This window comes from Accipiter gentilis, chromosome Z (genome assembly GCF_929443795.1).
Source record: "Accipiter gentilis chromosome Z, bAccGen1.1, whole genome shotgun sequence".
In the NCBI taxonomy this organism is placed as follows: domain Eukaryota; kingdom Metazoa; phylum Chordata; class Aves; order Accipitriformes; family Accipitridae; genus Astur; species Astur gentilis.
In genome coordinates this window covers 76395952-76409750 of record NC_064919.1, presented here as the reverse complement: position 1 = coordinate 76409750, position 13799 = coordinate 76395952, and the positions used below count along the sequence as shown (strand labels likewise).

The 13799-nt window shown below is 49.1% G+C and overlaps 2 protein-coding genes across 2 annotated transcripts in view; one reads left to right on the top strand and one right to left on the bottom strand.

Annotated features, from left to right (window-relative positions):
* ADAMTS12 (ADAM metallopeptidase with thrombospondin type 1 motif 12) overlaps window positions 1-726 on the bottom strand; it is a 175590-nt gene extending 174864 nt beyond the window's left edge. The window contains exon 1 of the mRNA XM_049796008.1: window positions 297-726. Coding sequence (XP_049651965.1) covers window positions 297-423 — 127 coding nt within the window. The 5' untranslated portion in view covers window positions 424-726. The remainder of the gene's footprint in view (window positions 1-296) is intronic.
* A 7314-nt stretch (window positions 727-8040) lies between these two features.
* RXFP3 (relaxin family peptide receptor 3) lies at window positions 8041-9401 on the top strand. The gene has a single exon (XM_049795258.1). The coding sequence runs from the start codon at window positions 8064-8066 to the stop codon at window positions 9399-9401; it is 1338 nt and encodes a 445-aa protein (XP_049651215.1). The 5' UTR covers window positions 8041-8063.
* The last annotated feature ends 4398 nt before the right edge of the window (window positions 9402-13799 follow it).

Below are 13799 nucleotides of genomic sequence, written 5' to 3'. Positions count from 1 at the left end.
CCGGTCCCCGCAGGCGCCGAGGGCTGCCCTGCCCGCTCGTACCCCCAAGAGCCCGGGCGGTAACACGAACGCCAAGCCGGGTACGGCGGCGGGGGGGGGAGGGTGTCCGAAAGAGGGAAGCTGGCCGCCTCTCCTGCCCCAGCAGCGCCAAGGGGCCGCGACTCGACCGGCTGGAAGCACACCCGCGGCGAGGCTGCTCGGCGGGGAGGCGGCGGCGGCGGCGGGAACCCGCTCTGCCTCACGCCGTGCCCGGGCAACTCTCCCCGCACCCCAGCCCGCCCGCCGCCGCCACTGACCTTGCCTCCCGTCGGGGAAGAGCGATCCGCCGGCCGGCGGGGCCCTGCCCAGGCAGGGCGCTTGGAGGTGAAGGACGAGGAGCCAGAAGGAAACCTGTGCCGCCCGGCTCCGCGGGACACATGACATGGTGCGGGCGGGGAGCTCCGAGCGGGGCGCCGCGACCGCCGACGCCTAGCCGGGCCGCGGCATGGCCGGGCGGCGGGGCAGCGGCGGAGCGGCCTCCCGGCGCCGCCCGGACACAGGCGCCGCTCCCCAGAAGGGCTGCGCGGGGCCGTCCCGGTGTCTGGTTTCTGCCGGCGGAGGAAGGAGGGCTGTGGGGAGGGAGCCGCTACCGGGAGCCTCCGCCTCGGAGCCGCCGGGGTTAACTCGCCGGAGCGAACCGGGCCGGGCCAGCGGAGAAGGGAGAAGAGGCCGCCAGCGGGGGCTGTCGCCCCCCCCTCCCCCCCCCCCCCCCCCCCCCCGGCCCCACTCCGCCCTCCACAGCGGCAACGGTGGGGCGTTAGCCCCGGCAGCCCTCGGGGAGGGCCGTCCCGCACAAGGCAGCCTCCCCTCCCCGGCCCCACACCGCGGGTCTCCGCTGAGGGGCCGGGGGAAGGAGCCCGCCGCGGCCTCGCAGCCCCGCGCCCGCCCAGGCAGAGGTTTCGCCCCGGCTCGCGGCGAAAGTGCTGGAAGCACGCGGCCGTTCGAGGCGTTTTCCGCCGCTTCCCGCCGTCAGCGGTCAAGGGACGGTGGGGGCCTCGCCCCGCCTGAGGCGCCCGGGGCCCAAGGCCCCTCAGGGCCCGGCCCGGGGCCACTGGCCCCTGCGCAGCCAGAGACCGGCTGCCAGGTTGTCTCCCCGGGGCGCTGAGGTCGTTTCTGTGTCTTAGCGGCGTTGCTGCCACGTTGGGGTTAGGTCGGAAAGTCCTCCCTTGGCAGGGGAAGTTCCTAATAGCCTGGGCACCTACGGTTCCAAGCGCCTGTCGGGTACTGTCCGCCGAGGATCCCCTCACGCGGCCTCTGCCGAGGTTTCCCCAGGTACCGCAGGCAAGTGCCCAGGGCACAGCTTCGGTGCCGTCCCGTCCTTGAGGCCTGGGCCGAGTTCCTCGTCCTCTTCGATAGCCCTCTGCTTAAGACGGACTCTGACGGGGGTTTCTTGCATAGTTTCACGGCAGTCTGTGCTTAGTTATGCTCGTTCCTGTGATCCGACTTTGGCAAAGGCAAATGGCTGTCCCAGTTCTGTGAGAACTGTGAACCTCAAACTCCAGAGAACGAAAATGCAAGGAAGAGTTAAAACTCCAAGGATTTCTAAATGAGATGGAAATATGGCTTCTCCCAGGCTTGAGACATGATAACTCTGGAAACAGAACATATTTATAAAAGAGTGGTGTTTGCTTTATGAGTCATAATGTGCTCTCTTCTAGCTAATGGAGGGACACAGATCCTGTAAAAGAGGATGATTTTGTGTAATATTTGTTATCCAACAACACTTGCCAAAAGAAGATTTGTTCATTGCAAGGTATTTATTTTAATATGGCCTTCCATATATTCTGCACATGAATAACAGTGTCTCGCCTGTTACAGCAACAAGTTTCCTGGTGTGCTTGCCATTAGGATTCTTTGAATTATCTAGTCACATAGTGGGCACTAGACCATTTTGTGACTTTGGATATTGTAGCTTGCTTAACTCTTTATCAGTACTTCCCTGAAACTGATTTAAAGCTAAGTGTGACCTGAAATTGATATAATGTCTATAATACTTAACATTTTAAAAACACTTGACAATAGTTGCATCGAGCAAGCTACACAATTTGCTATGAATATTTAAAATAATTAAACTGGAGAATAAGGAAGTATCTAAAGTAAATGGAATAAAAAGGAAAAGGACTGTAAAATGAGCAGAACAGGCTAGGAGTGTTGGAAAGAAGGGGTGAAAGTTCAAGGGATGGGCGTATGTTTACAAAGTACTGGTTTAACAAACTTCTTGAAGGCAATCAGAAAACCAGCCCTTCTATGAGAGGCATTTAACTATTTGCTTCAATTTCTAGTCATCTTTTGGGGTAGGTGTTCACCATGTCTGACGTGAGGCAACTAGTATTTCATGCAGGATGCCATCTTGGTTTCTTCTTCAGCAGGAAAAGTTAATTCCTGTTGCTTATAATTCTCTTCAAGCATGAAATGTTTTTCCTTCTGCCCTTTCCTGAGACTAGAGAGTTTCTCATTCTGGACTAACTCTTTCAACCTGTTACTTCTGCCTGTTTTCTTCCCTGTTAACCCTTCTCCAGACAGCATCACGTGAGAGAAGGAAAAAAATCAGGAAGTGATGGAAAAATAAAAGCTTTAGGAACTCAAGAGGGCTTGTGGGAATGTGAGTGTTTTGTTTTGGTCTGATTTTTTTTTTTTTTTTTTTTTTTAAATGACCAAAAATTGTAGATGCAAAAGTCATACCGAATGGAGAAAGGGAACTGTGGGAATCTGATCTGAAACATCTATAACTCCCTGGGCTTTGTGCCAGTGTGCACATACACAGAAAAAAATGATTCACTGGGTGTAGTGTCAGGAAATACCCTGGGGGACAGTTGGATTCCTACTTAAGGGATGCTGTGGCTGTAGCCAACAGAGTCACATACAGTTAAAATGTGAAGCAATGGCACAACTAGAAAGCACTTTCCTGCTGTGAGTACATACTGAGGCCACCTATTTAAGTGAAGAGAATTTATGGCACTGTGTCTTCGCGGTACAGACCTGATTTAGAAGAGCATTTGTGGGCTATTAAAATTAGATACCTATATATTAAATGATTTGGTCATTCACAAAGAATTGTAAAAATCTAATGATAAGGAATTTATTAATAGTTTCCTGTTCCAAAGAGGCTTAACCTGAGGTTTGGAAGCCTTTTGTGAATGCGAGGGCATTTTCTTTTTGATAACTCAGTTTGCATGGACTAGAAATGTTAAGAAGATGAATCACATGTGATGTGGTGGGCCATGTTAAAGGTACTGAGTATTAGCAGAGAGACGAACTGAAAGAGAATGACTCTGAATCCCAAAGACTCTGCGGAGTTTGCTGGATAATTATTGTGCATCTGTTGATATTTTTCTGAAACAGATTTAGATGGAAGCTTGTGAGCACATTTTTTTAAATCTTATTCCCTCTTTCTCATTTAGATATGCAGCCTCTTAACACAGCTAACTATTGGTAGTTGAATCAGAGACACTGTTGGATCTCTCAACTTCCATTTCAATTACAGTCTTTAAAGATTTTGGGAATTTCATAAGTTACTCATGCAAAAAAATATTTGCTGACATAGCAGTTATGGTATGTCTTTGGACAGATTCAGGTAACAGAATGAAATAAACTCTAGAGTAGTCAGTGATTCTATTACATGAAATTTTTTGGGATGCTCACATTCAGATTGCTGATTGGTGTTCAAACATGGATTGTTATTTGTAATTGGTGGGCTAATTCACAAAATTATTTCATGCTTGGACTATGTGAATTTAAAATCTCATTTGGTCTTAGTATCCATATTGACAGTTTTAAAGCATGTTTCTGGAGCAACAGGTCACTTTGAAATTAACTTTTTATGAAAATTAGTGCCAGGAAAATATGTTCTCAGTGATCTACCTAGAAGGCAAATGTGCATAGGACGTGAACATGATTGAGGTAATTTTTTTAAACTAAAATTTACATCTGTATTCAAATAATACTTTCTGGAGAATATGTCTATGGTCCATGAAGCATACCTATGATGGTATGATCATTGCGTTATCTAATTAAGTGTGTTGATTGTGTTATCTAACTGACACTTTGTAATGAAAACCTGTATACATTTCCTTCTACACTTTTAAGAAACGAATTGCCGTGAGAATCTTCCCATGGTGGATACACACCAAGGCACACCAAACCTTCCGCTCTCAGGGTGGAGGAAGTAGAGTTGGAAAATCCAGTTGAAAATGTAACTGTTAACAGTTATTGTCTGAGTTTAGTCGAAAGCTTGAGATTGGAGCCCTGAGCTCATTAAAAAGCCAAAGGGAGACCATATGGGTTCCAGAAATTAGAAGTGAGAAAATAAGCAAATATGAAACATCCCTTTTTTTCCAATTTCCCTTTCCTTCTCCTGCTCCAAAATTTTGTTTTAATGAGAAGAAAATGCCATAAAAAGAATTATTCATAAAACAGAATTTTATGGCAAGAATGCAACATTTAAGAATAATATAAAGCCCATTTGAGTAACAGGTATTAATAACTCTTTTTAATGAACTGTGTTCAAGAGCTTTACTATTACTACTCGTTGCTTCAGTATGTCAAATAGAAAAAGATTAAGAAATTCTTTGCTGCTACAGAAATGCCCCAAGAAATAGTCCCATGTTTCTGTATTTAAAATAGTGATAAATTCAATATTTCGAAAACCTGCTTTAAGCTACAAAAATTACTTTCATATGGAAGACAGAACCCCATCTCCCTAGCCAAAACATTTCCGAGTACAGCTGGTTCAGTCACTATTGTAATCATAATCAGTCTTCTGTTTGTGTACGAGGTACGTAAAGGAAGTGAAAAATTATAGGGATCCTTTGGGGTAAATTGTAGGAAAATTGCCCTTTTGAGCAAATAGCTTATTTGGCATATTTATCTGAAACATTTTTAAAGGCTATTTGAAAAATACCTGCAGGAACACTTCTATCTCTGATACAATATAGTCAAAATCAATGGGCAGTTGCTGTTGGTGGTCTGAACTGATGAAAGCTTTATAAGTTTACTGCACAGATTAATGCTGTCTGAAGGCAAACTAGCAACCTTAGTCCCATGGATTATTTTAGCATAGTACTATATAAACCCTGAAAAGCCTCTTACAAAATGCTATAGAATCTGTTTGAGATTTCCAAAGTAAACAAATCCCCAAAGCCTATGCCCATCAAGTTTATTACAGTTTTTAAAAAGATTGAGTCAGTAACGCCAATTACACTGACACTTTGATAAAGAGAAGACTCCAGAAAGTTACATATTAGCAACAAGCCTTTGGCTGTATTTGGTGGAATAAATAAGGAACAAATAGAAGACAATATTTTCCAGAATAATAACCCCTAGGTAATGTATCTGATTAATTTTGTAATACTTTTTGCAAATAGCTGATGACTTTTTAACATTTTTCCAGCTATGGAAATGTTCTGATGGTGTGATGAATAAATTATTCAGCAAGTATTTCTTTTATTCATCTAGGTGTAGCAAGTTCCCTTACCTGCCTCTAAAACTTCTTCTCTGGGATGAAGCGTGACGAAAGAAAAAGACAGACCACCCAAGACTGAGAAGGAATTTGTCTGGTGGTCAGAATACGAGCAAAAAACCTGGACAAGCATTTCACTTGCAGCCCTGTGTTCAAAATCCACTAGCAGTGGTCCTGTGTGGTACCTCAGTTCAAACTCTGTTGTTTTCTCTGGGTGGCTAACAAAGAAAGCAATATATCTTCAGATATGATTTCCCTCCCTTTTCTGAATTTTTATTCAGCCTCTGCAGTATATCAAGAAGATATAGTGCCGAGCAGGGAAATATTCAAATGGTAGAAGAAATTATTACGTGCAAGACACGGTTTCTGCAATTTTTCCAGTGAAATGTTTAGAATTGGGTGTGGAGGTAGCAATGGGATCAGAATGGGGCAGAAATCAATCTGGAGAAAATCCACTTCCTGCACTGTCCATCCCGCTAATGATTTACCAAGTGAACATGTCAGTCTCTGCATGGCTCGATTACAGATGACTTTTTCCTCATGCGCTAATAGTGGAAGGACTAAATGGGGGGGGGGGGGGGGGGCGGAATTAGCAAGAACTTGCTTATTTCAAATATTTTACTAACTTTCATTGTGAATAAGTGCTGACACTTGTGCTAAGGCAGCCAGCGCCACTGAGGGCTGGGGGGCCCTTCACCTCCTGTACTGTTTGCAGAACCTCTGCAGTGGTGCAACTCTGGTTAAAACTCAGTGTTTTCATTTTGCTTTTTATATGATTGTTGCACTACTGGTGTCAAAGTATCCTTGGCTTTCTCTCCTGTCTGTAGTATTTTACAGTTGGCTGTGCAACACTGATGGGGCTGTTAGGTTTCACTGCAGCGATGGCTTACTTTGGGTGTTGCCATTCAGCAGGCTAAGGGATGCAACTTAATGCCCTGCTATTGAAAGTGCCACCTGAATCCAACCCTAGTCAGTCATTAAGAGGTATGGAAGCCTAGAAAAAAATCCATGATTTGGAGAAAGTGGGGAAGAAATGTCAGGAGTCCATTTTTCAGGGCCTGCTTGCAGTCAGCCTTTTGAAGGCCCATTATTTCAATTTTTTTGTTTCATTCTAGTACCAGTGTATTTAGTGTAGCAAGTAATCTGAAGACTAAGCCTTCCCAGAGCACTGAATTGCTAATTCCAGTAAGTCGTACTCTCATCATATACAATAAGAATGTTGTATAAAACTTACTCTTGTTCCCCTTTAGCACTCCTGTGGACTGGCTGATACTTTTACAGGGTCGCTGCAGGTAGAAACTGAAGTGCTGGCAACAAGTGGCACACACGGCCATGCGTTTGCAGGAATTTCAATGCGATAATGGAGAAACAACGTACTTGTTGAATCTTTCCTTAATGTGCCCCAGATGGCTGATTCACAGTGCTTTATTTAGGTGGATTTAGCATCTGTTTCGTCTTCGAAATGCGCCCTTATTTTGATTTATCTAAGTGCGGGATGGGAGAAGGAAAGCCGCGGTTCCGATTCTTATCGGCTGCTTTCCGTTTCTGCTGCAAACCTGGCGGAGAAGCGAGTTTCGGGCACCGCGCAGGGCAGGGAAGGGGCCGGCTGCAGCTGCCGCCCTCCCCGGGCCGGTGCCGGCCGCCGCCGCTTCCCGGCGCGCCGGGGCCCCCTGCGGGCGGGCGGCTGCCGGGAGCCCGCGGCCGCCCCTCTGCCTCCCGGGCCGGGGTGGTGGGGAGCGGGGGACGCGGCTTCTGCCCTCCGGGGGTCTCGCCCGCTTTTGCCTTCGCCCAAGCGCTGCGTGCGACCGGCAGCCGGAATTCGCAGCTGCTTTGCCCGTTGCCGTTCGTTTTGAAATCGGGGGTAAGCCGCCGTCTTCCCAGGTCCACGAAGCGGGAAGGGTGTTTGTCGGTCCCTGTCCTGGATGTGGTGGTCGTTTTGGGGACGGAGAAGCACGTCCAGGCCGTGGTGCCGAGGTTTCTCAGGCAGGCAGGCGGGCGGGCAAGCGCGGGTCGTTTCGGGCTGAGCAGAGGTGCGACGTCCCCAGCGCTTCCCAAGCGCGGACGGGGGGGGCGAGGCAGGGGATTTTCTTTACGAGCTTACCCGCTGGCCGGACTTTTGGGGAGAGGGCATCGACTCGGGCCGGGAACTTGCCAAACTCGGCCCACGGAACCGCGCCGCCCGGTCGGTTCACACGCACGGCTCCCGGCCCGGCAGGCGGAACAGGACGGCGGCGAGCAGCAGGGATGAATCCGGCGAGAGTACCGCGGCGCCGGGGGGGCGGCCAGAGGCGGGCGGGGGAGGAGGGGGGGGGGGGGGGGAGGCCGCCCGCCCTCAGCACCCGGGAGAGCTCCGCCGCTGCACCGCGCATGCCCCGGCCCCGCCGGCGCGGATATAACCGCGGCGCGGCGCGGCTTCGGCGCCAGCCGCTCGGACCCGCCGGGCCGGAGGGACCCCGTCCCCGTCCCCGCTCCGGCAGCCCGCCCGCCGAAGAGTCTTGCCCGCTGGTGCTGACTCGGGGGGTCTGGGGAAAGGCTCCCGCGGACCTGTCGCCCTCCCTAGCATGGGATGGGCGAACCCTGCGAGCGCGGTGCCTGCTCGCCAGCCGCCGGCATGAAGGAAGGAACGGACTGGGAGTCCTGGGACGCGCCGCTGGGTTTCCTGGAGGGCGCCCAGATGGGCAACAGGAGCAACGTGTCCTTCCTGCAGCTCTTCAAGAACATCAACCTGGAGCGAGCCGATGGGATGCAGGGGGACAGCTCCGACGTGGTGCGGATTGTCATCTCCCTGGTGTACTCGGTGGTGTGCGCCCTGGGGCTGGTGGGCAACCTGCTTGTGCTCTACCTGATGAAAAGCAAACAAGGCTGGAGAAAGTCCTCCATCAACCTCTTCGTGACCAGCCTGGCAGTGACTGACTTCCAGTTTGTGCTGACCTTGCCATTCTGGGCAGTGGAGAACGCACTGGACTTCAACTGGCTATTCGGCAAGGCGATGTGTAAGATTGTCTCCTATGTGACAGCCATGAATATGTATGCCAGTGTCTTCTTTCTCACTGCTATGAGTGTGGCTCGATACCGCTCTGTGGCTTCTGCCCTGAAGAATCAGCGGCGACGTGACCCACTGCGTGGCTGCTGCTCCGCCAAGTGGCTTTGTGCACTCATCTGGCTGTCAGCTATCCTGGCTTCCCTGCCTCACGCCATTTTTTCCACCACCGCCACCGTCTTTGATGATGTGCTCTGCCTCGTCAAGTTCCCCGAGGGCCGAGGCAGCAATGCCCAGTTCTGGCTGGGTCTGTACCACATCCAGAAGGTGCTGCTGGGCTTCGTGGTGCCGCTGGCCGTCATCAGCCTCTGCTACTTGCTCCTGGTACGTTTCATCAGTGAGAGGCACGTTGGCAGCACCTGCAGCGGTCCCAGCACCAAGCGCCGCTCCAAAGTGACTAAGTCCGTGTCCATTGTGGTGCTGTCATTCTTCTTGTGCTGGCTGCCGAACCAAGCGCTCACAACGTGGGGCATCCTCATCAAACTCAACGTGGTGCACTTCAGTACTGAGTACTTCCTCTCCCAGTTGTACCTCTTCCCCATCAGCGTGTGCCTGGCACACTCCAACAGCTGCCTCAATCCCATCCTCTACTGCCTCATGCGCAGGGAGTTCCGCAAGGCACTGAAGAGCCTCCTCTGGCGGATCACCTCACCTTCCCTCACCACCATGCGCCCTTTCACCGACACCACCAAGCCCGAGCAGGAGGAACAGGCCCTGAACGCCTTGGTGCCTGTCCACCCCGTCACTGCTTCTTCCCCTGCTGCAACCGTCCAGCCGGAGGTCGCCTACTACCCCCCTGGGGTGGTGATGTACAGCAGCCGCTATGACCTGCTGCCTGCTAGCTCCATGGATCAGCGCTGCTGAGATGGGAAGGGGGCTCCGGGGGGGGGGGGGTGGGACTGTGGGATTTGTGCAAGATGTGGCCCTGGGATATGGAATGCCTGGCGGGGACAAGGGGAGGAGGGATGCTTTTTTGGGGCTGTGTCTGCTCTCAGGGGCTTGTTGATTGAAATTGTTGTCTTGAAAATGTCCACCAGAATGGAGGAATAGGAGGAGGCAGTGGTAGTGCTTTGGGGATTGGGGTGTCTCTAGGAGATGCTTCTTAGTGCTTGTCCCTGTTCTGGGGAAGAGGAGCTGGGGAGGGTGATGGGACTCCATCTGGGGAAGATGCAGGATGTTCAGGGCACCATAAGGAGGAGAGGGGCTGGATGGGGTGGAGCAAGGCTGGGAGGCCTCAGCTGTGTCCCCCCAACCCAGAGGCGCAAGCAGCAAGGGGCCAGCAGGCCTCCCACCCCTGTGTGTGTGTTTGTGGCAGGAGGAGGGATCTGGGCTGCTTTGTCACTGCTGTGTGGCATTGTAAAGGATGCCAACCCAGCTGTGGTCACTGCTCCTCGGGTTCCAGGGAGGGCACAGGGATCAGGCAGCCTATGTCCTATTTCATACCTGCCCTGATGGGAACAGCCAGGACAAGTGGGTACAAGGCTCCTGCTTGTTCAGGCTTGGCCCCTTTCTCCTCTTTTAGGGATCCAGGAAGGAGAGGGGACAAGGAGCACTGTTGCTCTCCTCCTGACCTGTGCAGGAGCTGCTTTTCCAGCTCACCCCAACCCCTCTGCTGCTGCCAGGATACAGAGCAACCCAGACAGCCAAGGAGAAACCCAAGGACAGGACTTGCAGCTTCATGGAGAGGTGATGCTTTGCCTGGGTTTGGAAGGGAGGGTGTGAGCCCCCTGACTTCTTGTTCCCCAGCCTCTCCCCAGGCTGCTGCAGGGGGGAAACTCACAGCCCCAAACTGTGTGTGGCAAGGCAGCCATCTCTCCAAGGGGACTGACGCTGCAGGCTTTGTTCATGCTGTGCTTCAGACTGTCTGTATGTCACTCCAGGAAATCAGCACAACCACAAATTAAAAAAAAGGAAAAAGAAACAAATCATAGACACTTCAAGCTGCTTGCTCTGGGATACTTTTGGGTTCAGCTAAAACCAAGCACAAAGGTTTTTGTTCTGCTAAATTGTTTGTTAAGGGTCTGCACTGATACTTGCCAGTGTTTTCAATTAACTCCAGTTCAATTCCTCTGGTGTGAGCAGCCCTAGAGCCTGCAGTTCAGTGCTCTCGCACCCTGGAGAAGGGCAGGGACAATGCCTGTCCCAGCCTGTGTCCCAGAGAAACATCTGAGAAATAAATTTATGTTGATCTGAAACGAACTTTTAAGGCCATGAAAAAAAGTGTAATTTTAAGCTGAGAAATTTTTTATGGTAAGGCTATATATTTGCATTTTAAAATATTTTTTTAAATTATGAGAAAATGGAAAGATCAAAATTTTTCTTTTAAAAGACAGGAAAAATGCAACAGTTCTGGTTTTGTTGCCAAAACACAAATTCATTAATCCCCAATACTGCATATGGGATTAATATATACATACAGTATTCAATACCCCTCTCTATTTCTAGCCCCTTCCCCTGCAGCCTAATTCCAACATCTGCCCAACTCTGCTAAAAAAGCATTTCTGCAGAGGGTTCTTTGGCAGCTCTAAGTATTGATGTGGATCAAACTTGCTATTTCTGTCCAGAGAAAATTGCAGTGCCGTTAGTGGCAATTATGCTTTGCAGACTCTGTTAGGCTTACTGTACACACTGGTAACTCCTGTTGTAAAATTCAGGCTTGGTCTGGAAGCAGCTGATTCTGGTACTTGCAAGGAGAAGCTGCTGTTGTATTTTTTTCAAGGCAGAAGAGACTTCCACTACTGTCTTGGGTGCTTCCTAACTGGGAAGATAACAGGTGCCTGGATAAGAACAGCAGAAGTGAGCTGGCAGCTGATGGACACGCTTATACAGATGCAAAGACTGAAGAAATCAGATATATCCACAGAGAACTTGAGCATCTAAGTACTGTACAACAGTTTCCTAAGTCCTGACATGGCTGCCAGTTGAAGTCTGTAGGTACTTAAAAGTTTTTTCTAGTAAAATTTTTTGTGCCTATAAGTCTTCTCCTGAGCATGCCTAAGTCTGTAGCATTTACGTCTGTGCTTCATGGGGATCTTTCAGTCAGGACTGGCCACAGTGTGTATCCTAAGCGAGCGAGGCAGCTCTGCATCCCAACACAACACCCTGTGCCAGGCCACACTAACTTAGGAGGGGATGTAAACTTAACTCATTACCCCCATCCCTTTGTATCTATGTCTAGATATGCTTCTCTTGTCCCACCTTCAATGCATGTGCAGGTTATACTCCTTCATATTCCCTTTTTGAAATGTTAAATAAGTGGGCAGAGCTTTTGCCCACAGCCTAGGAGATGCAGCTTCCCCCCCCCCCCTTCCACATCCCTGAGGAATGACTGAATCTCTGGGCTACTCTGTGAATGTGCTCAAATCCTCTGGGTTGAAACAGTTCCCTGTTGCATGAGTTGCTCACCATTGCTGAATCATAAAGGGAAAGCAAGCCCTCGAATGCTACTTTGCAGCATAGTGGTTAGGGTCTGAGCCCCAAAGACGAAGTGCCAAGATTTTTTTCCTTGTAAATACAGAAGAAAAATTGGATCCAGGTCTGAATTCTAGGTCTCCCCTTTCTGAGAACAATAATTAACTTGTTCCCAGGTCCTGGTTCAACTGAAGTTTCAGTTTGCCGTGCAACAGCCTGAGAGCTTTCTAGACCCATAAGACTAGCAGCCTAATGTGTCAAAGAATTTGCAAGAAATGCATTTGGGTCTCATGTGTTCTGGGAAAAAGTCCTAATGCCTATGCTAGCAGAGGAAGCAAGCTACACTGTTGTGTGAAAAAAGGATACCATGAACACTTAACTCTAGAATTCAGAGAGATCTAACCGTGTCTCTGTAGGCCAGGAGAAAGTACCTGAATTAAGAAAAGGGGATGAATCTCAAAGCCAGACTCTCTTTTTAGTGTTTGCTTTTGAACAGCATCATTTCTTGCTTGGCTTGCTGGTATTTTAATCCCTATCCCAATGCTTAAATGTTCTTTTTTTCATAAAAAGCTATCCAGGTGTCTAAAGCATAAATATGAATTTCAGTAGATAGCAAACTGCCTAAATGACATCCTCTGCAGTGCTCAGCATGACAAAACCCATGTGCTTTTGTGGATGTCAATGTAGACATAATTTTATGCCAGCAAAACACCACAGTAAAATAGATGATATATAGAACAACCTATGGTTAGCCCAGAATACTAGCACGATACCATGCTCAGAGGAAGCCCCAGGTATCTGATCACTAAAGGCATAAAAAACTGTACATTTGGCAAATCATCCGAGCAGGAAAATACCTTGGTTGTGTAAGGACTAGACTATGGACTTAAAGGGCAGCTCTCTCTTAAGCCACTGATCCACCAGGTGTAGATCATGAACGTGCTGTTCGAAGAGGCACAACCCATCCACAATTGGCCAAGTGTTGGTTTAGGTCAGACCGGCAGTTCAGGCTGTGTGGGTCAGTGGGTCCAGCATGGCCAAAGAGCACTGCTCTAGCTGTGCATCAGCAGAGAGAAATTTCGCTTCACGTGTGCTGCGAGACCCAACTATCAGCGTGTGAAATCTGGGCTCTGTGTTGCATGGACAGGGGCACCAGCCAGAGCATTGCAAGGAAAGGGCAGTTGCTCTGAGTGTGCACACAGCATCAGGCATGTAGCTTGAGCAGATCTTTCCAGCTCCAGCATTGAGAGTACACATTAACAACAATAAATCCTACTGGGTATCTGGGGCTTTCCTAAGTAATCAGTATAGCCTGCTTCTAAACCACTCCTGTCTCCTCCAAATGTTCATGTCTTCATTTGTAACAATCACCTTTTCATGGACTAAAATAAACACAGCTGAAGGATACAAAACAATACTTAAAGAGTTCTTTAATGAATTTTTGTGACGGGTCTCCTCCTGTTAGAGATTCCTGGTGGGCTGCTGGTAGAGGCGCACATTGCTACAGAATGATAGGGACTCGAAGGTGCAGGCTGACATCTAGTGACAAACTGAAAGAACCTTCAAAGCCCAGATATTCTCATTAGGCACTGACTTTGATTGCCTAAGGACTTTTAAGTATCTCTCCCCCCAATAACTAACCAAGCTCTTAATGTAATAACAAACTCCAATTGCATTTCCAGGTTTCCCTTTGAAAGGCCTCTTCGGTAGAAATATTGCTCCACTTTCTCTTTGAGTTATTCTGGCACTCACTTTAGCAGTAAAAAAAAAAAAAAAAATGCGGGCTCCTTCATTCCCATTCACGACTGTCTGCTTTAAAACTTGATTATTCAATTGAGTGCCTGTGCAGAA